Here is a 27156-nt window from a genome sequence, read left to right on the forward strand (position 1 = left end):
CACCCCCTGGCTTGAAGTGATTTCTATATAGAGAGTTTAGAGTTTGATTTAATGGCTGTCAACATGTCCACTACACAAATTGTTCCAGCGCCCCTGCATACAACAAGTCTTACAGTTGCAAATACTAACCTATCAGTGAGTACCATCTCAAAGCTCCTTCCCCTGCTATGAGATTAGCTTGTGTGCATGGGCGGAGGTGGGACAGATCCATAGCTCTTGGGTAGAAGTGCAAGTTCAAGAGCTGAAACACCAATGACAACATGCAATCACCTCCTGGAAAAAAAGTCAAATGGAGGAAATATGCTGGGAAGGGGCCAGCCACCCTTAGCACACTGGGGAGTGTAAAGGGGTGTGCAGGCTAATCAGCCAAAGAAGAAAAATATAATCCCGATGATAGGCCTCTTCATATTCCTTTTCACAGGGTTTGCTCTAGTTTCCCAATACACCAGAACAGATCAGCTCAAACTCCTGGGTAATAACCTCCAGAGGCCTTTTTAGTTTAAAACACAGGGAGAGGAGAGGACTTTTGTACAGAGCTCTGTATTCTAAGCTACCCAGGTAACTGAAGTCCAACCCAGACTGCCCTGTTTCATAGAAGTAAAAGATGGAGTCCAAGACTGGTACAAACAGAACTGTTTATTGTAAAAGAACTGGGATAAAATGCTTAAAAGCCGGCTCCCCATGAGCACTGTCTCCAGCGGAGCTACCTCCATCCCTCGCCCCCCATGTGTGAACATGTGACTGCTGAAAAATTCAGCAGTTACACATTTACAATCCCCCTCCCCCCCCTTTTTAACATTCCTAGCACAAACCAAGGGAGACTAGCACCACAGGGTATGCCATCCATGGATACCTGAGTTAGCAGTATCCCCATGATTGCTGATACACCCAGGAGCAGTATATTACATTCATTACCCACATGAACATGGAGGGTGTTCCAGGAAGCTGTCTCTGCTACTAGGTGGATCACTGATTGACTATTATGCAAGGGCGAAGTTTTACAAGGGTGGAGGCGGGCAGCAGCCTTATTCTGCTCCTCCCCTGCTCCCTTTCCTGATTCCAGCTCTAACCTTCAGCTCCGATTCCTGACTTTTGACATTGGCTCCACCCACTAGGCTTGGGCTCCTATGGCCTGGTGTTAACAGGTGTCAGGTTATGCCATTCATTTCTCTGCCACCCACCCTTTTTAAAACAGATTACCTTTGAAATCTGAACTGAAGGTGAGCTGTACTATAATTATAAAGAAATATAGTTGGGAAGTTATTACAATTGATGCCACCTTATTCTTTGCCTAGACCAATCAGACCAGGAATTGGTGTACGACAGAAGACTTTTGAAGAATTTGTTGAAGAGCAACTTAAAGTAGATTCTCAAATAATAGAAACCCACCAGCAGGTACCGTGATCTTAGCTGTACTGATAAAACGATTCAACTTGTTTCTACAAGTCCCTATTGGTTTAAATGGTACCTGGGCCTTGTTCTCGCTCTTAGCGCAAAGGGGTATTTCTCCCCTCACCTATGAATAATGTTAGATTTGATCCCACAAATCAAAACTAAGCACTGTAAATGCTGTTGGCATATGATACTGCCGACATTTTGTGGGCTGTTTAGTATTCACACTATCCTACTCATAATTTAGCCTCCTCCAAACAGTGCTGGATTTATATACAAGATAAGTAAGCTACATCTTAGGGCCTCGGATTATGAGGGGCCTGTAAATAAAATAATAATAATAATTGTTAGTTGCATCCTTTCCTATGTACCCAGTATATGTGCAGATATAAAACTTTATTATTTCTATATTTATTGTCCTGATAGAATAGGACACATTTTCTTTTTGGGAGGTGCTGTTTGATAATCACGTCCTTCTGCTTTTGGTCTCTTCTAGTATGCACTTAATTCTCTAGTCTGCCCAGTGCTAAGAATGCTGGTATTGGTCCTGCAAATTGAGCACCTGAGTAATCCCAGGTGCTTAATCAGTGAAATTGCTCACATGCTTAAAGATCAGCACGTGCTTAAGTGTTTTGTTGAACTGGACACAAAGTGCTCAGCCCTTTGGGCAGTATCAAACCTTTGAGCCTTGTGATATGCTCTGAACTGAGATCAACAAATAAAGATGCAATGTGGAGCCAGATTTTCAACAGCACTCAGCACACTGGATGAGTGTCGCAATGGGAGCCGTTGGGTGCTGAGAACTCTTTATCATTTGGCCCTTAGCGTCAAATGTGTCAGTGGCTTTTGTCCACTTGAAACTGGTGTCAGGCCTGTATTTGATTTTCAAGCCTGTCCACCAGCTCTTCCACCTTTCTATATCTTTTCTCACTTAGAAGATTACAATTTAGTATCACTCTTTTTCGAAACCCAGAACAATAGATTCCTGTTTCCTCTTTGTCCACCAATAGAGTAACACAAGCTCAAACTGATACCCTATGTTCCTTTCTATATGATAAAATATTACCCAAACAGTAATATTGCCTTAGCTGCAGGCAAATTTACCTCTTCCTTAGAGGTTGTTCTTATTTTCTCCAGTATCATACTTAGTAAAACTAGAAATAGCATAGAAGGAAATAAGTTTGTGTGTCATATAGTTCTCACGTCAGTGGAAGGGATAGCTATTATTAGGCAGGTGTTATTGAATAAAAATAACTAGCAGGGCCATCATTTTCCAACTTGGCTGCCTAAAGTTAGGCCCTTAAATCCATATATAGGCACCTAAATTAGATGCTGAAAAATTCATACTCAGTCAGAAGTCCAGAGTCTAAGTATCTGAAATCAGTCTGCTAATATAGGTGCCTCTTCATGTACTAAAGAGCTTTAAATTCGGGCATTCAAGTTCGAAACTGTTGACCTAGCATAATAAGATTAATAAGCGTGGGCATATGAGATGGTGCATTTCATATTCCTTATGGAAATATGCTTATGGATATTGTAACATGGTCGAGGCTTACCCCCATGGCACCTCCTGCCAGTAGCTTTGGGAATGAGCTCTTCTGCTCTGGAGCACCCCATTTCAGGTGTCTCGCCTGCTGTTACCTGTTTTTTTCTGAACTGCTGTGTATTAGGACCCACATCCCTCCTAGACTGTGGCACCCTTCCCTCTTGGATATTGCCCTACCACAGTGCCCTCATGTCCTCTCGCTCTGGGAACCCTCAGGGGCAAACTGCAGTCTGAAATGGGCACTCATCATCAGCAAGGGGGCGCCTGCTGCCTTTTCCTATCCTGGCTGCTTCTCTGCAGCCCTAGTAGCCCCAGGTCTTGCTTCAGGCCCTGTAGCCTGGAAACTTGCCTGGCCATAGCTTCCCCAGCTCTGCCTACCTTTCCCCCACCCCTGCTCTAAGTCAGGAAGCCTCTTACTTCCTTGTTTGCTAGATCCCTCCTGCTCCACAGCAAGACTAAGCCTGTCTCTACCCCTCCAGGAGCCTTTCTTTATACTGCCCTCAGCTGGGCCCTAATTGGCTCATACCGGCCACAGCTGCTGGCTCCATAGCTTCATCATTCCAGCCCTCTCCTTGGGCTGAGTTTTAACCCTTAAAGGGCCAGTGTAGGGCAGATGCCCTGTCACAGATATGAATATGCATGGCTAGGAAATATTCTATGCAAAATATTTAATGTAAGGTATCATTAGAAAAGTTGTAATCTGCTGAATGTGTATTTCTGTTTATGTGCACATATTATTACTGTATGTGAAGTTAGAAATAGAAGTACAAACCTGTTTTACTAATATAGACATGCTAAGTGAGGACCATTAAGGGTGTTTTAGAAACTTGATGGCTCATGGATAAGGACAATGATGTATGAAAGTGGAACTAGGACAATAGTTTGGACACATGTAAATAAAAATTCTAAGATAGCTCTGCACAAGGACTGAATTAACAGGTTTGTAAAGAATGTCTGGGTATTTCAGAAGTAAGTTTTATCCTATGCTAGCCAAACACTCTAGAAGGGTTTTTTAGACTTTCTAAAAAGTGATTAACAAACACGGGTTTGCAACCCATGGCTCTAGAGCCAAATATGGCTCAGAACAGAACCAAATATGGCTCTTTTGTATTCCCAAAATACACACAATTCTTTAAAGTAGAATGAAAAGTTAATTCAAAATTTAAAAAATGCAAAATTACACATTTCACGATGGTCTTTTTTAGTCTGTTTCACCTTTAATTGTTCATTTTAATAACCATCCATCCTCTCCACGCATTGGGGTTAGTGCATATTCTCTTTTTATTTGATTGGTTGAGAAATCTTTCCATCATCATACGTGATGGGAAACTGTGTGGCCCCCAATAGTAAAAATGGTGAAGAAACAGAGAGACGATGAGTACTGATATTTTCAAAATGAGCGGACAGACTTGTGTGTGCATTTGTCGATAGGTCTGGATCTTTACACGGTCTCATATGTAGTATGAGACTGTCCTCAAACAAAAAAATCAAATTTAGAATGGTATTTCATGACAAAACCCCAAGGTTGGCACACAAAAAAAGCCTGCAAGGAGCTGCAATAAAAAATGAACATTGGGCAAAATAACTTGCTGGCATGCCTTAAAATCTGCACGTTTTGCAGGATCATACAGCATTATTCAAGAGGGAAAGCCTTTCACTGATGGGGATTATATGGAGAGATGCATGCTAAAAATTGGTCACGAATTATTTGATGCATTTCACAACAAGGACAAAATCTTACAGAAAATTCAAGACATGCCATTATCAGCAAAAACAGTTCATGACAGAGCTATGAAAATGGCCCATGAAACCGACAAGGAACAAATACAAAATTTGAGTACAGCTACTTTTTTTGTTAGCTTTGGACGAGACAACCAAAATATGCAACGTTAATCAGTTGTGTATTCTGGGACAATATATTTGTGGAAATGCTGTGCATGAAGAAATGATTGAGAGAGAACCAATAAAAAATCAAACAAGAAAAGAAGACATTCTTAAAACTGTGATGAACTTTGTAAAAAAGAAAGAAATACAGTTGGATAATCTTTTATCTGTGCATACAGACGGTGCACCTCACGTGGTCGGCAAATACAGGGGATTCCTTATTCCTTTGTCAGAACAGCTGAACTGACTGCTTTTGTACTTTTATTGTATTGTGCATCAGGAGGCACTTTGTGCACAATCTTGTGGAACCAAACTCGAAAAAGTAATGGGACTGGTTGTTAGCATTATCAATTGGATTCTTGCCCGAGCACTTAATCACCATCAGTTTCAGTCACTTCTCGAGGAAGTGAATTCCAAATACCCCGATCTAATAATGCACAGCAGTGCTCACTGTTTATCTCATGGTAAAGCTTTGTCTCATTTTGCTGCCTCCATTAACGAAATTAAGTCATTTTTGGATATCCAGGGAGTCGAACACCCCGAGCTTTCAGACTGTGACTGGTTGCTCAAGTTTTACCATCTCATATATATTACTGGTCATTTGAACAAGTTGAACCTTAAGCTATAAGGGCAAGGCACTACAGTCCTGACTCTACAGCAGGCAGCGTTTGGATTTGAGTCAAAATTCACTGTTTTCATAAAAAATATCGAGATGTGCAGATTCACAATTTTTCAAAATCTGCCAATGTTTTGTGATTCGTATCAGAGAGAGAATCCAAGTAATAGCTTCAATTTGAAGCAGCTTGCCAGATTTGTTTCTGAGCTCCTGATGGCATTCAAGTCTCGTTTTGTTGACTTTTGCAAACACAGTGCTCTGTTTAAGTTTGTGATTCATCCACATAAAGCATCCATTGAAGAACTGGATTTGACAGTCATTCCAGGCATCTCAGTCAGCGATTTGGAAATGGAAATTGCAGATTTCAAGGCATTGGATAGCTGGGTGGAAAAACTCTTCAAGATGAATTCTGATTTAGAATGCCTTGCTTGACAATGTGCAGAATTGGCAAATTTGCACAGATAGACTGACATGAAGAAATTGGAACATGATGATTCTGCAAACTTCCTGTCACATACAACACCATGCAGAATGACAGCTTGGCCTTACTTTCATTGTTTAGCTCCACCTATATGTGTGAGCAGTCTTTCTCTCATTGGAATCACATCAAAAGTTATTTGCACTCAAGACTGACAGAAGACAGCCTGAATATGTGCATGAAGCTGATTTTGACCAGTTATGATGTACACGTAAAGAAATGTGAGAAAACATGCAGCAGCAGAAATCCCATTAAATAAATTTGTTGAGTACAGTGCTTAATTTATACTATTATTAATTATCATGTCAATTATCAATAATATTAAGTAAATATGAGCATTTTTATAGAAGCTCTTTGCTGACCACGTGTTCTGAATTTTGATGTAGTTTGGCTTTTTGGTTTGAAAAGGTTGCTGATCCCTGAACTAACATAACACTGAACATTATCTTGGTCCAGTTTTCCTCCCTATGGGAATTTATTTGGTTCCGTGTGACTTCGACAATATAAATGCTGGAAAATTAGCACTGTGTGTGTTTAAAAAGTTTTGATATGAAGGAAATTAGAAAAATGTGGCATACAACAAAGAAACTGTTTTCATTATTATGGCTTCTGCCTAAAGGGATTTGATTTTTCTTTCCATTTTTGAGCAATGTATCATATTTTAAATATAGTTTTTGTTGTTTGCAGAACTTCTGTGAGGCTAAAGTGACTCCTCGGAAATCTTTCCTGAAACGTGGAGAAGGCATTGCAAGACTTGAAAAAAATAAAGAGAACCTTGTGAAAGAACAAACCAAACATCCCAGAAGAGTTAGTTTTGATTGCCAGAATCTCTTCTCTTGGCCCTGCCAGCAGGATGCAGGAAAATCACAGCTGGGGAAACATTTAAATAGTTTAAATAGGCGGGCCAGCAGCCCCACAGTTCTGGTCTCTAGTGAGAAGAATACAGATTGCATCATGTCCATGAGTGAAATAAAGGCTCAGGTTGACAGTAAGACAAGCGATCCTGAGCAATGCCCATCAGAAAGAAGAGAAGGAGGTGGCAGAGTAGAGGGTGCAAAAGAGGATCCTGCTGTATCACTGAAGATGAATTGGGCTGAACTCCTGCAGCAGTGTCAGCAACAGATGACTGAAATGAAGCTACAAGTAGGTGAGAAAAATACAACTCAATGTCCTGATTCTCTAAGACAAACAGACAGAGCAGACAAAAGTTCTATGGAATCTATAGTTCAAAAGGACCTAGATATTGTGGAGCAGCTTCTGAAGGGCAATCTAACTCAGACAGCAGAAAAGCCCTTGGAAATCCTTCAAGAAGGCTCTAAGCTTCAGAATTTAGAAGGAAGCCAAACCAAGCAGATGGACTGGAGCACAGGCCTCAACTTCACATCAAGCATGGAAGGAATTAGCAGTTATCCCGGTGAAGATTACACTGTGAGCAAAGGCCCAGAGAGCTTAGGAGGAACCACCACTGGATTTAAGATGGTCAATGACAGAATAATGAAAGTTACCCACAAATCAACTCAAGGCATGGACAGAAAAAAGGGCGTCACTTCTTCCTGCCACCAGCAAGAGTGGCAGAGCAGTAGAAGTAATGCCAACTGGTGGAATGCTCAACTTTTGTCCAGTGGGTCAGGTTGCACATCCACGGACAGTGAGGATGACCCCAAATCTCATTGCACTAAGAATCCCACAATGCACATGCCTCAGGGAGTAGGTTGCACAGACAAAAATTTGGATCTCTCTGATGCTGATTATGCTAGCGATGAGCCCAGTGGAGCAGAAGATCTGGCCCCAAGAAAGCACATCAAGCCACTTCCAAAGAACCTGGGGGCTCCAGAGATAAAAGGCAAGCAGGATCTTTTCCTCAGCACAAGCAGCAGTGAGTCTGGCAATGGAGTAGCCAAGCTGAAAGTAAATAAGGCTTGCTCTTCTCTTCGAAAGGCTCCTTTTCAGCACCCAAGATCTGTGAAAGATGAAAGAGAGCTCAAGACAAAAAGTGAGAAGAGTAATGTTGGGGATGTTAAAAATTTAGATCTGCAGTCATTACCCTCATTCCCTGCATTCAAAATTAAAGAAACCCTTGCAGAAGAGCAGGCACAAGGAAAACTGGTTGTGGGTACTCTAGGTAAGGGCTAAGCAAAACTTAAAGAAGTTGTATGTCAATACGAGTTGATCTTTTTTCTTGATTTATAATGATTCTACACATGCTCCACAGGTGTATGCACCATCCCATGCCATGCTCACCACTGTGCCAACATTCCTAAGTCCTTACCTAGAAAAACCAGGATCCTGCTAGGGCTGAGGGAATAGTTCAGTCTATATGCCCATTTCAGTCATGGCCTCTTTGCAGAGACTGCCAACAAAGGTGTCAGTCAAGGCTACTTTTAACTGGTTTCATGGCGAGGGCAACTGCACTAGGAGCTGGACTGAGCCCACTCATTGCTCATTGTATATAATTGAATACTGTTTCTGTGTGGCTGTGTAGGTGTGGTTGCTTAACCCTCATTATCCTTTGCATCTTCACAGCACTTTACAAATTGTTAATTTATCCTCTCACCATCCAGAGTTAGTACCGCAGTGGAGTTACTGCCATTTTAGGGATGGAGAAACACAGAGTTTAAGTAATGTGTGCAAGGCCAGAATGGAAGATGATTTTAGATGTGGGATTATAAAAATGAGAGGGTCAAATTCATCTCTGGTGAATTGTAAGTGAAATTACAGTCTGCTATATCCAGGTTCCTGGTCATGTGCTCAGATGCCAATCTCTCATTTTGTAATTAAATAGTGTTGATATTAGGCACAGGCAAAGTGTGTGGCATTGTTTGAGACACAAACATGGAGATGGCCTCTGCCCTGAAGAGTTTACAGTATAAGAGACATTTGTCCCATCAGAAAAAGCAGGAGGCATTGGAAGACCCAGAGGGGGGAGTTACCTCACAAACCTGATTTAATCTTATATTTTATTTGATCCTCTTACTTTTCTTCTTATTGTGGAGAGAATCTTGCAGAGGAAGTGGGTTTTGAGGGGGGATTTTTCTGTTTCCCTTTATAGCAACAAGGAACTCCAGTGGGGAAAAAAACCCCTGGCATGTGGTTTCTGGTTCATTGAAAGGCCAGGGTTGCAATTCCTAAAATTATAAAAATACTACATGCCCATGCAGTTTAGTTATGTATTTGCTGGGGCTGAGTGAATGTTACTATTACAACTAACATGACTATGTTTCTGCCAGGTTCAGCCACCTTTCCCCTCTGGGTTGGTTTGTTGTCCAAGTGAAAGTTCTAAGAAGCTCCTCTGTTCTGAAGTAGACATTTTGTGGTGCAGCACATTGCACTTAATGGGAGTGAGATCCAGTTGGATTTACAGTGACCAAGAGTCTGCTCCTGAAAACCCTTCCTGTGACAATCTGGTCTGGTCCCGCTCTCTGGATGGCATCTGTTCTGTTGTGATTGGATCCACATACTGGGATCTGGATAGGAGTAGTGTCTGGTCACTGTTCCTAAACCAGGCATGTTCCCAGTTGCAGATCTCATGTTTGACTCTCTTCTTGGACAGTGGGACCCCACACAGTCTGATTGCTTAGATCCAAGAACTAGTGCCTCAGCCCTCCTGAGCCCATTGCTGCTTGACTGTGGGGGCTCTGGTTTTTCTAGTTATACATTTTGAGGACAACATGGCAGGAAAGCAAGGAAACACAGGCTTAGTGAAGGAATTTCTTATACAAGGAATGTCTGGGCAGTCAGTCGTTCAATGTCAGCGATCCTGCTGGTAGAGAAGCTGCAAACGTTATTGTTACTGTTATTATTTGTTAATAATAAATTGTTCCATTAGAGTAGAGTCATTCAGTGTTGATGGCCCTTGATTACTCTGTTACACCTCAGACAAAGACTCTTCACTGTCAAGTTCCTGCTACAACATGGTTACTCAAAGCCACTTCAAAAGTTTCATTCAAAATAGAGGTTAATTGTCAGCATGGCATTTACAAAACCCAAAATGGAATTTGTGTCTTGGTCCAGACATAAATAGCCCCCAGTTTATTAGAGGTACTATCAGTTATAGTGCTTGATTCGCACTAGTAAGCATTATGTCGCAGTGAATAGTTGCAGGATTGATCCACAAGATGTTAATGTCTGTTGATGGATATAGCAGATAAACTTACGTTTTCCTTGTCTGTGCAATTCTACTATAGTTAAATATGTAGACTATTTCCATGAATACCCAGTAAGTTATATGTAATAATATGGTTGCCTTCATAGAAGCAGTTCAGAGAAGGCTTACTGACCAGTTAGAGGAAATGGAGAAGGAGGTTGGCATGTATCATCATGAAGCGCCTCTGCTTACAAGAATGAAAGAAGAACAAGAAAAAGCAAGACATTTTCTCAGGTAAGTAAATCGTTCCAGGGTACGCAAAACGTAACTAGTTCACCACATACTAGGGTCAATATTTTCAGGGTACATCTAAACTATGCTTTATTTTCAAAAGAGGATATGCAAATTCCCATGGATATCTTCTTCCAATCTCACTTTTGAAAGTGTATCTTTCAAAAGTGAAAGTAGTCTGGATGCTGTTCTTTCGGAACCCCCCCCTTTTTCGAAAAACCGCATAAACCTCATTTTTTAAGGAAGAGTGGTTTTTCGAAAAAGGGCTTTTTTTAACAAAAAAAAAAACACGTCTAGACTACTTTCACTTTCAAAAATAACACGTAGTCTAGACATAGCCTCAGCCTTGGATTCCTAAAGCTAGGTTTTTAAATCCTGTTTTGGTATTATTATGGTCTCTATTTTTTTACTTGGTATGGGAATTTTTTTCTTATGTAAAATAAGAGTAATTTCTTGATTTAGATGTTTTTGCATTCCTTGAAAAGAAAATTGAATATATATTGCAAACTGAACGTGTCTCACGCAAATCTTATATTTACAATTTTGTGTTCACTCCCATTAATTTCAAAGCACTTTGGATCAGGTCTTTTCTAAGGACGTTAAATTGTGTTTAATCAGCTAATTGAGTAGTCGATGGAATTTCCATTCATCAGCTAATTGATTAGTCGATAAGGGGGAAACTGCAGAGCCTCAGTGGGCTTATCTCCTGGCCCCAGGAGCTAATCCCACGGTGGCTCTGCCTTTTAAACTTAAGAAGACCCTGGAGGCTCTTGCTGCATTTAAAAAGCAGAGGCGCAGTGTCTGGGACTGGGCACCCAGCTCGAGTCCAGTCCCCCACTGTGCCTCTGTCTCTGCTGCCTCCCATGTCCCTCCACCTCATGGAAAGAGGCAGCAAGTGGGGAGGTCGGGGAGAAGTGACTGGAAATTAGGCTGCACTTTTCCTGAGTGGTACTTACTGGTATTAACTTCAGCTGCTAAGTGTCTTTCTCAGGCAGAGTTAATGGCAGTACGTTTCCTGACAGAACTGTACTCTGCTCCTGTAGATAGATACTGTAATGCCCTCTAGTGGGTGTCTCTTATTGAGCATAGTGCTTTGGCATCTAACAAAAAGAGTGCTGTTTACAGTCTCTTGGTGGAGTTGGTGTAGTCTCTAGCATTTTCACACAAGTGTGCATCCACAAATCCATAGATGGGGTGCATTGTAGACCTTTTAATTTCCTCTTTGCACTTTGTGGCCTAGATTCTCTGCTGGGATAAATTCCCTAAGCTCCACTGACATCAATGACCTCACACTGATTTACCCCAGCACAGGATCTAGCTCTGCATTTTTAAACTAATGAGCACATCAGGAGCCTAGGTGGTAACCACAGTGATATAGCTCTTCAGTTATGCCTTGATGCCTTTTTTAGCTGGTGGAAGCAGTAAGAGCCTGGTTGGCATGCCTGGACCTGCCCAGGCTCCTCTCCATTCTCTGGTTTACAAACATATTTTTGTTAGGCTTCTTCAAGCATGAGAAGTGTAGGATGAAAATGCTGTAATTTTGCATATACCCAGTGCCTAGCAGAGACTGGGGTGGGATGAGAGCTAATAGGCTGAGACTCCTCCCAGACTGGACTGAAGAAATTGTTGTTGGCTGGAAGAAGCTGTCAGGAGATTTATGAAGATTATTTCTGGGGAATTTGACTGCCGTTTGTGACATATAACCTGCCGTTCTTGTTGGAGCAGTTTCTGGATGTCCAGGTAGCAACAGCAATCATGGGTACTTCCCCACTCCAATTAGCTAGAAGAATTTCTCTTGACTGTGTACTTTACTTCCATCACCAGGATCTTTGTCAGCTCATAATTGGATCTTTGCAATGTGCTCTAAATAGGATGACAGCTGAAGACCTTATGAGAATTTCAGTGTGCATGAAACATGGAGGCCTGCTTTGTAGGCAGTGTTTTCTGCCAGGAGTATTTTACACCTGTGATGTTCACTGTCTGCCATTTCACTTAGTCTATGTCTAGATTGCAGGCTTCTTTTGGAAGAAACTTTCCCAGAAGAGAGCTTCCAAAAATTTTTCTTCTGAAAGAGCACGTCCACACTGCCAAAGCACATTGAAAAAGCGATCTGCTTTTTCGAAAGATAGCATTCACACTGAATGGATGTTATCTCACATTTAATCTGTGATTACTATGGACGGAGTGGGCACCAGGACACCTGCGCTTTTTTCCTCTTTCCTCTTCTTTCGAAAGAACTCCCTCTTCCCTGTCCACACACGCCTTTTTGTGAAAGAACTCTTTCGGAAAAAGGCTTCTTCTTTGTAGAAAGATGTTTACCAATGTCGGAAAACCCCCTTTGTTCTTTCAATTTTTTTTCGAAATAATGCGATTGCAGTGTGGACATAACCTAAGTTTTTTCAGAAAAACCTCTGTAATGTAGACATACCCTCTCGTGTGCAATTCAAGGGCTTTGGTTTTTATCTATTGTATAAGGCCCCTAACCGGTTCGGTTCAACCCTAACTGAAACACTTCTGGTCTCTTTGGGTGGTTCTGCAATAGATGAGGTCAGCTGAGATGCCGCAACCCATAGCTTTTTGGTCTAGCCATAAAAGTAGAGCATTTGCTGGGAAAGACACTCTGCTTTAGAAATTGTTTCCCGCTGTGGTCCAAGTTTGTCAACTTTCTGGGTAACATTTCTATTCTCTTAATGGGCAAGAATAGGATGGGCATTAGCAGGGCTGTTGTGTTTATTACTCCCAATAAATGTTGGGTGAGGAGTTAATTGGCTATTGGGGATGTTTCTGACTTTCAATGTTCATGGTCCAGAATACTGGAAGGGCTCATTTTTTTAAAAAAGCAGCCAATAAATTAAATCCAAATGAATAAACTGTAAAGATCTCTCCTGCAGTGGCACCTTTCTTAAGGCAGCAAGAGGAGGAGGCCTATGAGTCTCTTAAGGTCAGTGTCAGTTTTGTACATTAGATAACACTCTGCATTGACAGGGCCATTTAGTGGGGCGAATGCTTTTGACCACCTCACTGCTGCCTCATCGTGTGCCTGTCTAGGAGGCTAATGAATGATGTAATATATTCCAAAATGGGGTAAGTGTTTGAGCCAAACACTTATTTCAGTTCATACAAATATGCTGCATTCTGGGCTTTGTTATGGACTTTGTTATGGACTTGAGCACCAGTGGGGGAAAACACACGCTGCCTGTACACTGGCTTCTAGAGGCCTTAAGATTGGAAAACAAAATGTCTCCTAGGAGCCAAGATTGCACATTGAGCACTTGGATTTGAAGCATTGCCATCAGTTCAACAGCCACTAACTGGTGTGTAAGGTCTATGGCCAGTCTCACTCTGGGGCAGCTAGGGCTTCTGAAAGTGCAGCCTCCAATGCTGCCCCCTGCATGGGTGTGTTGTGGGGAAGGAGCTACCTGTGCCCTCTCTCTCCTCAAGCACAACTGATCTGGGTTGCAATCAGTAGGTGTGCCATTTATTTATGCAACACATACATTGCTTGTTTTAGAATTAAAGAGAAAAAAAAAACATAATTCAACTTGTGGCCACAGATTTGGGCTGTAGGATGATTCTATTTGGTGTGCTCTAATGTTAGAATTGATTTGTGTCATGAGATCATTTGCAGGTAGGATTCCATTTTGTGCAACATCACTCAAAAGTTTGGACTCCTTAAGGCATTCAAATTTTGAATGGAACTATTGCATGCCTTACTAAAAATGCCATGGCTCACCACTGACTGCCATAATTTATCCCTTAATGTGTTCAGAAAATGTGTTTGAAACCTTTAAAACACAACGGGAGTTGTCTTCCATCTGCTCAAGGGAAAAAATTCTGCCTTCAAACATACACTTGAGACTCTCGATTTTTTTCTGAGCTGTTTAATACTTATAGCTCCCCTTGACTTTAGTGTCTGCCATGAATGCCTGAGACCTCCGAAAATCAGGCTCTGTGTTTGGGAATCCTGCATACACGTCCAAAGACAGGATTCAACTTACATTTTTAAAATCAGCTTCATAATCCCCAATTTAACTTTTCCACAGAACACGAATGGATCAGTTTCAAACCAACAAGGCTCAAGACCTCAATCACTTGGAAGAATATAGGAGAGACCACATTCACACACCGCAGAAAGAAAAGGTTGAACTTAAGAAGCATGCAACAGCAGCTAGAATCAGTAGGGAGGAAGTGAAATCAGAAGAAATACAAGTAAGCAGTGTACAAGGAAGGAGAAAGAAAATGTGATTTTACAGATCAGTTTGTAGTCCATCCCAGAATGGATATAATTGTTGCTCAAATACTAGAAATCCACCATGCTTTTACACAAATTGTTCCGACAGTTAATTACTCTCCCTGTTAAAAATCTACAACTTATTTCTAGTCTGAATTGGTCTAGCTTCTGTTTCCAGCCACTGGATAACATTATGCCTTTCTCTGATAGATTTAGAATTTACTTGCATATATAAGTACTTGTAGACTGTAATCAATTAACCTCTAAATTCCTCTTGGATGTACTAAATAAACTGAGCACATAACACATGATTTCCAGATCGCCAATCATTTTTGTGGATGTTTTCTGAATCCTTTTCAAATTTTTTATATCCTTTTTGAAATGTGGAGTCCAAAACTGGACACAGCATTTCAGTAATGCTCTTACCAGTCCATATGCAGAGATTAATACCAGCTGCCTATTCTTACTTAATAGCCCCCTTCTTATACACCCAAGAATCAGGCTTGCCCTTTTAGCTACAGCACTGCACTGGAATTGGATGTTCAACTGGTTATCTACCAAGTCCTTTTCTTTGCCAGTGCATTCCAGGACACAGTCCATTATCTTGGAAGTATGACTTTGACTTTGCAGTTAAAATGCATGTGATTCAAATGAGCTCAGTATGTTAAAATCATTCGTTATAACTGACCCATTCCCATCATTCTTTGGTGTCATTTTGGTGTCATCTTACCAGCAATGCTTTTATAAAAATATTGGCTAGCACTGGGCCAAGAACAAATCCCAGTTGGAAGCCACTACAAACACTTACTGGATGATGGACCTCATTTACAATTACTTTTTGAGATCTGTCAATGAATCAGTTTTGAATCCACTTAATAGAGGCTATATTTTATATTACATAGTCCTAATTTTTTCATTGCAAAGCTGTGCAGCGTTAAGAGACACGAGGTGAGTGAGGTAATATCTTTTATTGTACCAACTTCTCAAGATTGTCCAACTTCTCTATAATAGATTTTACCTCCCCCATCTTGTCTCTCTAATATCCTGGGATCAAAATGGGCACAACACCACAGCATGCAAGATTAAGTCACGTTGCATTAGTAATGTAGTGAGCATTAGTAGTGTAGTGAGCACAGAGTGTCACTCATTCTTGCAAGATCAGACTCCCCTGCTGTCTGCTTATCAATTTTTACGTTCTTTTATACAAGCAACAATACATCACTGCCCTTTTGCAGGATCAAGCTTGTCAATGTACATCAAGTGCCCCGGTGCCATAATGATGGTAGCATTAGTATCATATAAATAAATAGCTTTCTTGTGTCCATCTCAGTTTGGGGGCATGTCCCACATGTGGCAGATCAATAGGCAAATCACAGTTAGTGGGTGTGTCTAAACTACACCCCTCTGCCGACAGATGGATGTCAATTAAGCACATCGCTATTGCAAATGAAGCGGGGATTTAAATATTCTGCGCTTCATTTGAATAGAAATGGCCACTGCTTTTTGCTGATGCTGCACTTTGCCAGCAAAAAGCGGCAGTCTAGACGGAGATCGGTCGACAAGGAAAGCCTTTTCCGACCGCGCCTGTAAACCTCATTGCAAGTGTTGAAGGTTGGGGTTTGCAGGGTTTTGTTCGCAAAGGACAAGGATTAGTAATGTACAGTTCAATTTGTTTCGAAATACACTTATCAAAGAATGATTGCAAAGCCACTTAATGCAAGCAAAAATGACAGATTACAGTTCAGCATTGTGTATAGTTCTCCCTGAGCAGACAAAAGGCTCAAGACTTCTGCACATCCTCTTCTTTCTTTTGAAAGGTGCAGTGTAGAATTAATAAAGGGTCAAGGCATGTCTAAGGAGACATGAGTTTAAATGTATTTCCAAGGTGGCTTGACCATGTGGTCAGAGTTGTGAGTTTTTATTTTAAGACCAGAAGGGACCATTATGATCATTTAGGCCAGAGGTTCTCAAACGGGGGGTTGAGACTCCACAGGTCATGAGGTTACTACATGGGGGATTGCAAACTGTCAGCCTGCACTCCAAACCCTGCTTTGCCTCCAGCATTTTAAATGGTGTTGAATATATTAAAAAGTGTTTTTAATTTCTAGCAGGGGCACTGCACTCAGGGGCTTGCTCTGTGAAAGGGATCACCAGTACAAAAGTTTGAGAACTACTGATTTAGGCTGACCTGCACACCAGAGGCCACAGCACCTCACTTAGTAATCTCTGTATGAAGCCCAAACTTGGGCTTCATACAGAGATTACGAGGTGAGGTTCTATAGCCTTTCATATGCAGGAGGTCAACCTGAGCTACAGCATGCATTTTAGACAGACATACAGGCTTGATTTGTCATCATTGCTGTCATTGAGAGTGGTAGGTGTTCTGGGCTTATGGAGAACCTGAATCAGTCAGATTGTTCCATCTGTCCAAGCCATTTAAAAAAAATCTCTCTTTCTCTTTTTTTTTTTTTTTTTAATGCAAACACAGTAAGATGCTTCTTGATGATTGGAATGTTTGGGGCCTCGTTTTTGAAAGGTATTGATCACCTGCAACCATTGAATTCATTTGTGCTGGATGTTCAGCAATTCTGAAAATCAGCCCTTTGTGGCTGAATATCTTAGTACTGCAGATGCTTTCAGTAAACCTTAAATATTGTAGCTACTCCTTTTTCTTAGCCCCTTTCTTTGGCTCTTCTCCAGCATGGGTTTTTATTTTGCTCTGTTTATTGCTATGTATTTTGGTAGATCTTGTGTGATTTTGTTTTGTGTGTGTTTATGTCACAATGAAAAGTTTCAGTAACGCTCTAGGCAAAACAACAGATTTCAGGTGTCTTTCTGCTTGCATAAGATGTGCTTTCCTCATCTGGAATGGTGCATTGATGTTATATGCCTTTCTCTAATAACAGATGTTAAAACAGCAGATTGCAAGGCTCCAGGAGGATTTCAGGAGAAATGAGTCCCACTGGCACGCTGCCCATGGCAAGCTAAAAAGTCAAATTGAGATTCTGACCAAACAGAACCTAGAGCTTCAAGAGGAGCTCAGAGTTTCAGAGCACCAGAGGCTGAAAGCAGAAAAAAATCCTGGAGCTGTGGATTTCATAAGCAGAAAATCAGAAACTCCGGTACTGAAGGATGTATTTTCTGTGTGATTAAACAATAGAAATTTCTGGTGTACTAATGACAGAGCAATTCAAAGTTTTAAGATTTCTTCAGAATCAGGAATGCAAGTGCATACTCTCTCTCCCTCTTAGACAATTGTTCTCAGGAAAATAATAGTCCTAGACTAGTACCCTAACCAATGGGCCATCCTTCCCTTTGTAAATGACAACAACTAAGTCCTTCTTTACAAGATTCCTGGAATCATTGGCAGAAAACTGTGCAACAGTCACAATCAAAGCAAGAGTGAGGGAAGGCCAAATAGACCAGACATTTTGATCTAGATTCTGGCCTCTGCTTTGGCCTTCTCTGGTGGTGCAAAAGAACTGTAAAGCTTGGGGCTCCAGTATTTAAGGCCACATCTGTATTTACCTGCAGATTGATACTTCAGAGATCAATCTTCTGGCATTTGAATTAGTGGGTCTAGTAAGGACCCACAAAATCAAATGCTGAAGGTGCTCTGGTTGGCACTGGTACTCCTACTTCTCGCGAGGAGTAAGGGAAGTGGGTCAGAGCGTTTCTCCCATCAACCTCCTGTTGTTGTGATGGTGACAAAGTTCAAATAAAGGTACATTGACTCCAGCTATGCAATTAACATAGCTGGAGTTGCATATCTTAATTCAAACTTATCCCTGTATTCCCTGTGGGCTGCCATAGAGGCATAGTATGGAACATGACCCTGAGGCTGCTGTAACTTATGCTGGGCACCATCCTGTCCCTGGCTAGCTCCAGGCTCAGAGGAACATAATTCAGCCAGATGTGGAATCTAGTTCTTTGTGTATAAACGTAGGATGATTCTGGTTTATCTCCCATTCAGAGCCATTAAGTCAGTGGTTCTCAACTCATTTCAGTCCATGGACCACCAGGGCAATCAAAACATTTTCGTGAACCACCTCCTTTTTGAGAGATGATAAAAAAGAGTAGACAACGAACATTTTGGTTTGAAATTTATTTTTTACTAACAGATTTTTGGTGCCTGCCCATGCTGTGTGACTTTGGACAATGTTCCTGTGGACCACCGAAAAAGTCACCATGGACCACCAGTTGAGAACCACAGCATTAAATTTTCCAGCGCTGGGCACCTAATCATGAGGGAGTTCCATTTGGTGTTAATCTCTTTGCTTATGGGGAAATCGGTGCAACCTGGTCCTCCACACACACCCTGTGTGGCCAAGCTGGCTGAATAGGAGCTACCTGTGTAATTAGGTCATACTTCCCTGTTACCTCAGAAAAGGCGAAGGGTTGGTTGGGTTTTTTCACCAGATACAAAATGAAGTGACTGGTTCTGTTACAAGCGAAAGATAAATCATTGGTTTTTTTTATCATAAATTCTCCATTAGGTTTCTGAAGCTATTTTGAGAGGGACATCATCTGTGGCTAACCTGGAAGAAAGGCCATTGCGAGGTAACCCTAAGAGTCGCAGTACCACTCCAGTGGGGAGGAAAACGCCAGTGGAGAAACAACCCCCCGGAAATGTGACTATGAAAGTATGACTAAAACATGGGCCCTTATTGCGGACAGTCACATTTCCACAGTTTAAAAATATGAGCCTTGTCTGAGAGAATGATTTCTGGGACCAAAATGTATTTAGTTATGTAGGGTCACCTTTTCTATGTGGCCACAAGCTGTCATTCTGCACTAATATCGTGCAGTAAAGTTTTCCTTGCATTCTTCTAGGCCACTGTACTGGTACTGGTGTGAGACAGTCATCTGTTTCCTATTCTAAACCTAACTGAATTGCCTATTTGTACTTACCACAATGTCCTGTGAACCCTACCTCAGTGCATGGTTTTGGCCCTGGAATTTCCACAGGATGAGGATCCAGTAGCCTTGCCCCACTCACTCTTCCAGCCTCCTCTTCCCTCAAATTTCTCTGACTCTAAAGAGAGAGACGCCATGGAGAACTACACCATGGTACATGAGAGGGTGTGGAGTCTCCTTATATGACCTTTCTGCAAAGCTGAAATCCAGTATTTTCACTGTTTCAGGTCTTGCACGTGTGCATGCACGCGCACGCACGCGCGCACACACACACAGAATTTGGCTTTCGGTATGAAGCTCCAATTTTGCCCATAATACCTACTCCTACTTCCAGTTAAATCAATGACAAAACTCCCATTTGACCATGAGTGCATCACTGGGCTCATATTGATAGCCCTTTGGCTGTTTTTCTGAGGCTGGATTACATCATTGTCTGATACATCTCACTTTAGGAATTTTTTCCTACAGATGTAATTAGAATTTTCCTCTTCCCAGCTTCAAGTTGTAACTTTTTGTTTTGTCTCCATTTGAGCATTCTGAATAATAATCCTCCTGCCTTTTCTTTATCCCTAGCTTAAATCTGTGCCTTGTCAGTCAGATGAACTGAGAGTCCTCCTGTCTCTTTGCAGTTAATGATCTCATGACACAAATTAACTTCTAACATCTAGGGATGCACAGAAGCTACTTCTCACAGTAGATGCAGCAATTACCTCATTTGCCTGCCCAGTCAACATGACAAGAAATGGCAGGGTTTGGCCTGAAAATTTTAGGAAAACTCTTAAAATTCTATACTGCATGATTTGTCAAGTAAAATGTGATCATATGAATGAAGATTGTATTGTATAATGTACACGGACATAAAAGGGGGCAGCATTTATAGTGTGTGTGAACTATTAGCTTGTCATTTCCCTACTTTTGAATGTGGTGGACTAGATTGAATGTTTGTCAGCTAGAAATTATGAGTTTGATACTGGAATTACTAGGTGAAATTGTAATGTTCAGTATTATGTACAAGGTCAGATGAGGGCTAAAATTTTCAGAAGTGCCTAGGAGACTTAACCAGCCTACGTCCCATTTTCAAAAGAGACTAGCATCAGATCCAGTGCTAGGCATAAGCAGTTGTATAGGACTGCAAACAGCTCAAGAGGGCCCCCATTCACTTTTTGTTATATGTTGTCAGGTAGGGAGGGAGAAATATTTCTTCTTAGGGGCCCAATGGACTACCACTGCTTCTGAGTCTCATTGAAAATCAGGGGGATTTTAGCTTTTAAATGCCTGTGCCACTTTTGAAAATGGGTCTTCGGCTCCAAAGTCATGTAAGTGCTTTTTGAAAAGTTTTACCTAAGGGCTGCGTCTAGACTGGCAAGATTTTGCACAAAAGCGGCCGCTTTTGCGCAAAAACTTGCCAGCTGTCTACACTGGCTGCTTGATTTTGCGCAAAAGCACTGACGTTCTACTGTCTGAAATCAGTGCTTCGTGCACAAATGCTTTGACATTCCTGTTCGGGAAAAAGCCCTGTTGTGGAAATGTTTTTGCGCAAAAGGGCAAGTGTAGGCAGGCAGCTAAGACGTTTTGCGCAAAAGCAGGCTAAACGGAAAAAGCCCCGAGTGGACACTCGGAGGCTCCGTAGCCACAATCAGCTCTCGGACTTCCTGGTAACCCGAGCCTCCTTAAAGCAGACGCAGGCTGCTGAGGTCACAAGGCAGGAGCCCTCTGGCCACAGCTCTGCCACGTGGCCCCTGCCTTCCAGCAGACACCCCCCCAAGCACGATGGCAGCTCCAGGTGGGGATCAGCCACCCGCACCCCCAGTGCAGGAGGCCCCCAGGGCCAGAAAAAGAAGGGCCCCGTCCTGGCCCCGGGGGAGCTGGAAGCCCTCCTGGACCTCTGGCAGGAGGGAAGGAGGCCCTGCACGACACCCGCTCCCAGTGCCGGAACGCAGAGCTCTTTTCCCGCATGGCCCAGGCGCTCGCCCAGCAGGGCCATGCAGCCCAGACCCTGGAGGAAGTCCAGGCTAAGGTAAAAGAACTGCGCCTGGGCTACATCCGGGCCAGCAAGGGCCAGGGGGCAGGAGCCGACACCTGCCCCCATTAGCAAGGGCTCCACACTATCCTGGGCCAGCCAGTACCAGAGGCACCAGATGTCTCTGTGGACAGCAGCATGCGCCCCTCCCCCCCCGTCACCAGGACCACCGAGGCGGGGGAAGGAGACAGCATTGCGTCGGAGGACGAGGCCAGCACTGCCATCCTGCAGGCCCCCTCCGGCAGTCCTGATGTCTCCCATACATCCTCCGAGGCCGGGGAAGGATCCACCGGTGAGTGTTACACTTTGCACTCACAAGGGCGGGGAGGGGGGACGGCATATCACTCAGGCCGCGTGAGCTGCATGCTGTGTAGCCTTAGGTAGGAAGCAGCACGTGCAACCACATGCAGCCTGGTGACTGAGTGGGATGTGGCCACGGCAGGCAGCTGCAGGGCACGCCTGGGACCGTGCTGCTCACACACATCTGGCAGCATCAGGGGGGAAAGGGTGGATGCTGGCTGGAACCAGCCAGAGTCCCAGGGACTCAGGCCAGAGCCCGCACCTCCGCAAGGGTGCAGCACGCAGAACGGCACACTGTCCCATGACTGGCTGTGAGGCACAGCCAGTTGCTCGTGGGAAAACCACAACATCACAGCCCTGTGAGCGTGGCCCCCACTGAGCCCCTCGCCTGCTCCCGGTGCCTTGGCTGGCTCCCCGAGGGAAGTCCCCACTGGAGCCACACATATCCCTGGGCTACATGTGTGAGGGCTAACGGGAGGAGGAGAGGAGGAAGTGCTCAGGCCGGCTCTAGGGCCGCCTGAGTTTTGCTGCAAGGATGGTCCACTCCCCAGTCAACTCTGGTTCCATCCAGGAGATATCCCACGCAATGGGGATCTGAGAGCCCAGACCACATCTGCCAGATGTGCTCCCAGGCACTATGTGGGGATTTATCAAACACCATTGATTAGCCCAAAGCCTCACAGCCTCCACTGGCAAGGAGTTCCACAGGTGAACACAACACAAGCACCCTCCCACCCCCCACAGGGCCAGGACACAGACCGGTGGTTACAATACATGGAGGAGGACCCTACTCCAGGGGCGCTCCTGTATGCAAACTTACAACACTCGGGGAAAGGGGGTAACCGAGTGGGCCCAAGCCACACTACTGTGGTGTCACCTGGGCTCAGGGGTGGAGGGCATGAGGTGTGGGGACAGTGGCCAGGCTGCCTGACTGACCCATCCTTTCTTCTCTTCCCTGCAGCGGGACCAAGCACAAGCCGGGGACCCTCAAGTCCTGCAGAAGCAGCAGCATCCCCAGCCGCCCAACCACCGAGGCAGCGGCTCCGCCACCGGGACCAGCTCCTTCGGCACCATGTGCAGGCTGTTGAGCACGTCAAGGCAGCCATCACTTGACGCGTGGAGGCGGACCTGCAATGGCGCCAGGAGGCCTGGGGTGCCTTCCAGGCCTAGTGCGTCTGCATGGCAGATTCGATCACCACCCTCACCACCCACATAGCCCATGCCATCCATTATGGCATGGCCTTGCCCCATGCCCCGCCATCCCTCCCCCAGCAGTGCCCCTGTCCCCTCCTGCAATGGCCCCTCCTGCTCCTGCCGCTCCTGCTCCTCCTGCCCCTCCTGCCTACCTCCCTGTGCAGCCTGCCCCGATGCGGTCTGCCCCCCATGTGCAGGTCTGCCCCCTCAGGAGCGCTCGCAGGGCCACCCCTCCGAGGAGTAGCTCCTCCCCCTCCCAGTTCAATTTCTCCTCCGCCTCTCCCCCTTGTAAATAAAAACATACACGTTTTTTCTGTTCAAAACAAAACTTGTGTTTGGTGTTTATTGGGAGGTAAGGGGAGGGGAGGGGGAAGGGGAGGGATGGGAGGGAGTTGTCAAGGGAGACCGAGGCGACCCTACTATGGGGCCTGGGCGAACATGTCCATTAGGGCCTCCTGGATGCACCTGGTGCACCAGGCGGATGGCAGCTGTGTGGGCTGTTCATAGCCCTGGCCCTCGGCTGCCAACCATGCAGGGAGGAAGGCCTCCCCACTCCGCTCCACTAGATTGTGGAGCACGCAGCACGCAGCCACTACCTCCGTGGCATTCCGCTCACCGATCTTGAGACGGGTGAGCAAACAACGGAAGCGGACTTTCAAGTGGCCGAAGGTGCACTCCACATGATTGCAGGCCCGGTTGAGGCGGTCGTTGAACCGGGCCCGGTTCTGGTCCGGCCGCCCCATGTAGGGCCACATTAGCCAGGGCAGTAGGGAGTAGTCCGCGTCCCCGACGACACATATGGGCATAGGCACATCCCCGACAGTCAACTCCCATCGGGGGAAGTAGGTGCCCGCCTCCCGCCTGCAAAACAGGAGGGAGTTCCTGAGGATGCGGGAGTCGTGTGCCCTGCCCGACCAGCCCGCATAAACGTCTAAGAAGCGGCCACGGTGGTCCACGAGGGCCTGGAGGACAATCGAGCAGTACCCCTTCCGGTTCATGAAATGGGCTGCTCGATGCTCCGGGGCCCAGACAGGGATGTGGGTTGCATCCAGGGCTTCCCCGCAGTTGGGGAACCCGAGGGCAGCGAAGCCGGCCACGGTAGTGTCCACATCGCACAGGCGGATGACTCTTGGCAGTAGGACATCGTTGATGGCGTAGACGACCTGCAGGAGGGTGCAGAGAAACACAGGAGAACACATCACATAAGGCAGGGTGAGTGTGTGCTCCATTGCCCCCCCTTCCCCCCCCCCGTGATGCATTCTGTGTTCTCACACACACACACACACACCAGGGCCCCCTCGCCCCACGGTCCCCCCTCCCTGCCCCCATCAGCAGTCCTGTGCAAGGGAGGGACGGCCCAAACCCCTGTGTAACCCAGCCTGGAGTCTTGGCTGCCCCTGGGCATGGCGTACAACACACTCCACTCCCCACTCCCCCTGGGACTTACCTCCATCACGACGACACTGATGGTGGATCTGCCCACCCTGAACTGGTGTGCCACCGATCGGTAGCTGTCCGGGGTGGCCAGCTTCCATAGTGTGATGGTGACCCTCTTGTCGACGGGGATGGGTGCCCGCAGCCGGGTGGTGGTTCTCTGGAGCACACGGGCAAGCCAGGCACACAGGTCCAGGAACATTCGCTTTCACGTGCAAAAGTTCCGGAGCCATTGCTGGTCGTCCCATTGCCCCAGGACCAGCCGGTCCCACCAGCCCGTACTGGTGTCCAGTCTCCACAGTGGCCTCTCCATGCTGGGGTGGGGATGCCACAGGGACACCATGGCCTCTGTGGTGAGGGAGTCCAAAGCGATCTGCGTCTCCATGTCCTGGAACAGGAGGGCAGCAGCCTGGAGCACCAGCTGCAGGCACTCCAAAATGGCCGGCAGGGGCCAGAGCAGGCACATGGCCACCCATGGCAGAAAAAATAAGGACGATAAAAAAAAACCAAGCAAAGGCACTAGGTGACAAAAGGCAGTGGTGACCAAAAAGGCAGAGGGCAACCACCAAAACTGCTACGGCTGTCAGTCCCTGCAAGGGGTCCTATAGCTCGCAGTAGGAGATAAACGGCTGGCCAGGGAGATCCCTTTAAGCACGTGTCTCAAAGGAGATCCAGCCCCCGCCCCCGGAAAGTCCTGGTGCCCTTTTGCCCTCTGCAAAATGGTTCCGGGCTTCTGCTTTTGCGCAGAAGCGTCCCGCCAATGAACACGCGTTTTTGCGCAAAAGTGCATCGTTATAACGATAACTCTGGGGCCAATCTAGACGCGCTTTTGAGGAAATACTTTTAACGGAAAAACTTTTCCGTTAAAAGTATTTCTGGAAAATCATGCCAGTCTAGACGTAGCCAAGGTGATTGTTGTGGTTCCTTCTGGCCCTAAAAACTGGAAGTTAAATCTTGAACCCAGTGACATCAATGAGAGTTTTGCCATTAACTTCAGTAGGGCCATATGTCACCGTATGAATTTATAAGTGCTTAATAAGTGAACATCCTGCTATTGTGATTGCATCCTTTCACCAGGGTTGTTCCAGCTTTACAAGGACTGGAAAATGAAACTGCTTAGAAACAAAAGTGAAAGTGACTTGTCCATTTCCATTTTCCAAGCAGAGAGCTATATGTGAAAAGTAAACAAACCGCAAAAATAGTAACAAATTATTTTTTTAATTCTAAAAGTTTTGAAATACGTTTTTGCTGCTTTTACAGAATGATTCCATGTGATGTTTCTTTTTAACATAACAGTGTCTGTTTAATGCAAAAATATTGAATGCATTTCAGGCAATGAAAAGTAAAGTGGAAAGGATGGAGTCTTTGAAATCAGTAACAAGGGAAGCCCGAGAAAAGACACCATCTAATCAGTTTCATAGCAGAAGTTCAACACCCACTGGCAGAAGAACACCCCATCATGGAAGATTAACACCATTTGAGCCAGAGAAGGTAACTAGCTAAGAGTTTGTCTACACAGCAGTGTTATTTTGGAATAATTGACTTTATTCGGAAATAATGTAGTCCACACCTACACTAGAAGCAGTTATTTCGACATGATGTTGAAATAATGTCGAGCTGGAGAACTTCTTATTCTGATTCCTGTAACCCTCATTTTATGAGGCATAAAGGAAATCGAAGGATTTCTGCTATGTAGACAGCACCAAAAGCCGAGTTAAGATACTTCGACTTCAGTTATGCAATTGACTTAGTTGAAATTGTGTAGTTTATTTCGCCTTTAGCCCTCTTGTGTAGACATGCCCTAATAGTGCAGACTATTCTGCATGTTATTAATTACTGTTCATATTATGGTATTGCTCAGAGGCCCTGATTGGGATCCTGGATCCATTGATACATGCTGTCCCAAAGAGTTCACAGTCTAAGCTATATGTTTTTGTTAGGAGGAGAGTAGACAGTTATACAGAAATAAATTGTAGATTCTGTATTGGTTATTTATGGCACAAGCTTCATTTCTTCTCAGCCCAGGAGGAGTTCATATTTGACCATTCATACATTGAGAACTGCCAATTCACAAAGATGGTATAACTGTATATTTGTCTAAAACTTGTCATTTGGTTTTAGGTTATGCATCAATCATCTCATGATAAACAAAGAATCTATAGCAGGAAGTCACCTGTCCCTCCTGTCTCACACCTGAATGTGCCAAAGGAAACCAACTCATCTTATACAAAAGGTGAGAGTCCCTGTATTTCTAAGGCTATGATTTGTGGGAATTTCCAGCTGCCAGCAGTGTCTGCAGAGGAGCCTACAGCTTCTTTATGCCCTAGGAGAGAAGGCAGCACCTAGTGTTGCTATCAACAGGAATGATATTATGGCCGCAATGAGTAATATGTTATATGAATCTGAAAGTCAGCATTTTAAAAATGGACTCTGAAACAACCCCGTGGCAGTTTTATGATTGAGCACTTCCGTGGGCCTGCACAGATCTTTTGATTCTGTTGTTTTTCCTTCCCCCGCCCCTATTGTGTAGGCAGATATTCATCCACCTCAGGCAGTTCAGAGGACACAGTCCTCTTTCGCAGCCAGAACCATGATGTGTGTAACTCAACGTCCTACAGTAACAATGAGGAACCACAGGTATGTTTGTGCATATAGAAATATTTCATCATCCAGCAAGATTTATACATCCACTTTCACAGACACGGAGCTAACTCCTAGCCCCATTTCAGCCACTGGCAAAATTACCATTGTCCTCAGTGGGACCAGTAT

The 27156-nt window shown here is 44.5% G+C and overlaps 1 protein-coding gene across 1 annotated transcript in view; it reads left to right on the top strand.

The window, feature by feature from the left end:
* The window catches only part of LOC102452998 (uncharacterized), a 69400-nt gene that overhangs the window by 29689 nt on the left and 12555 nt on the right, over positions 1–27156 (top strand). Inside the window, exons 7-15 of the mRNA XM_075924635.2 lie at positions 1296–1395; positions 6604–8038; positions 10168–10294; positions 14335–14500; positions 17429–17644; positions 19019–19165; positions 25720–25878; positions 26509–26620; positions 26918–27024. Coding sequence (XP_075780750.2) covers positions 1296–1395; positions 6604–8038; positions 10168–10294; positions 14335–14500; positions 17429–17644; positions 19019–19165; positions 25720–25878; positions 26509–26620; positions 26918–27024 — 2569 coding nt within the window. The remainder of the gene's footprint in view (positions 1–1295; positions 1396–6603; positions 8039–10167; positions 10295–14334; positions 14501–17428; positions 17645–19018; positions 19166–25719; positions 25879–26508; positions 26621–26917; positions 27025–27156) is intronic.

The sequence above is a fragment of the Pelodiscus sinensis genome, chromosome 3 (genome assembly GCF_052426305.1).
Source record: "Pelodiscus sinensis isolate ZL-2025 chromosome 3, ASM5242630v1, whole genome shotgun sequence".
Classification (NCBI taxonomy): Eukaryota; Metazoa; Chordata; order Testudines; family Trionychidae; genus Pelodiscus; species Pelodiscus sinensis.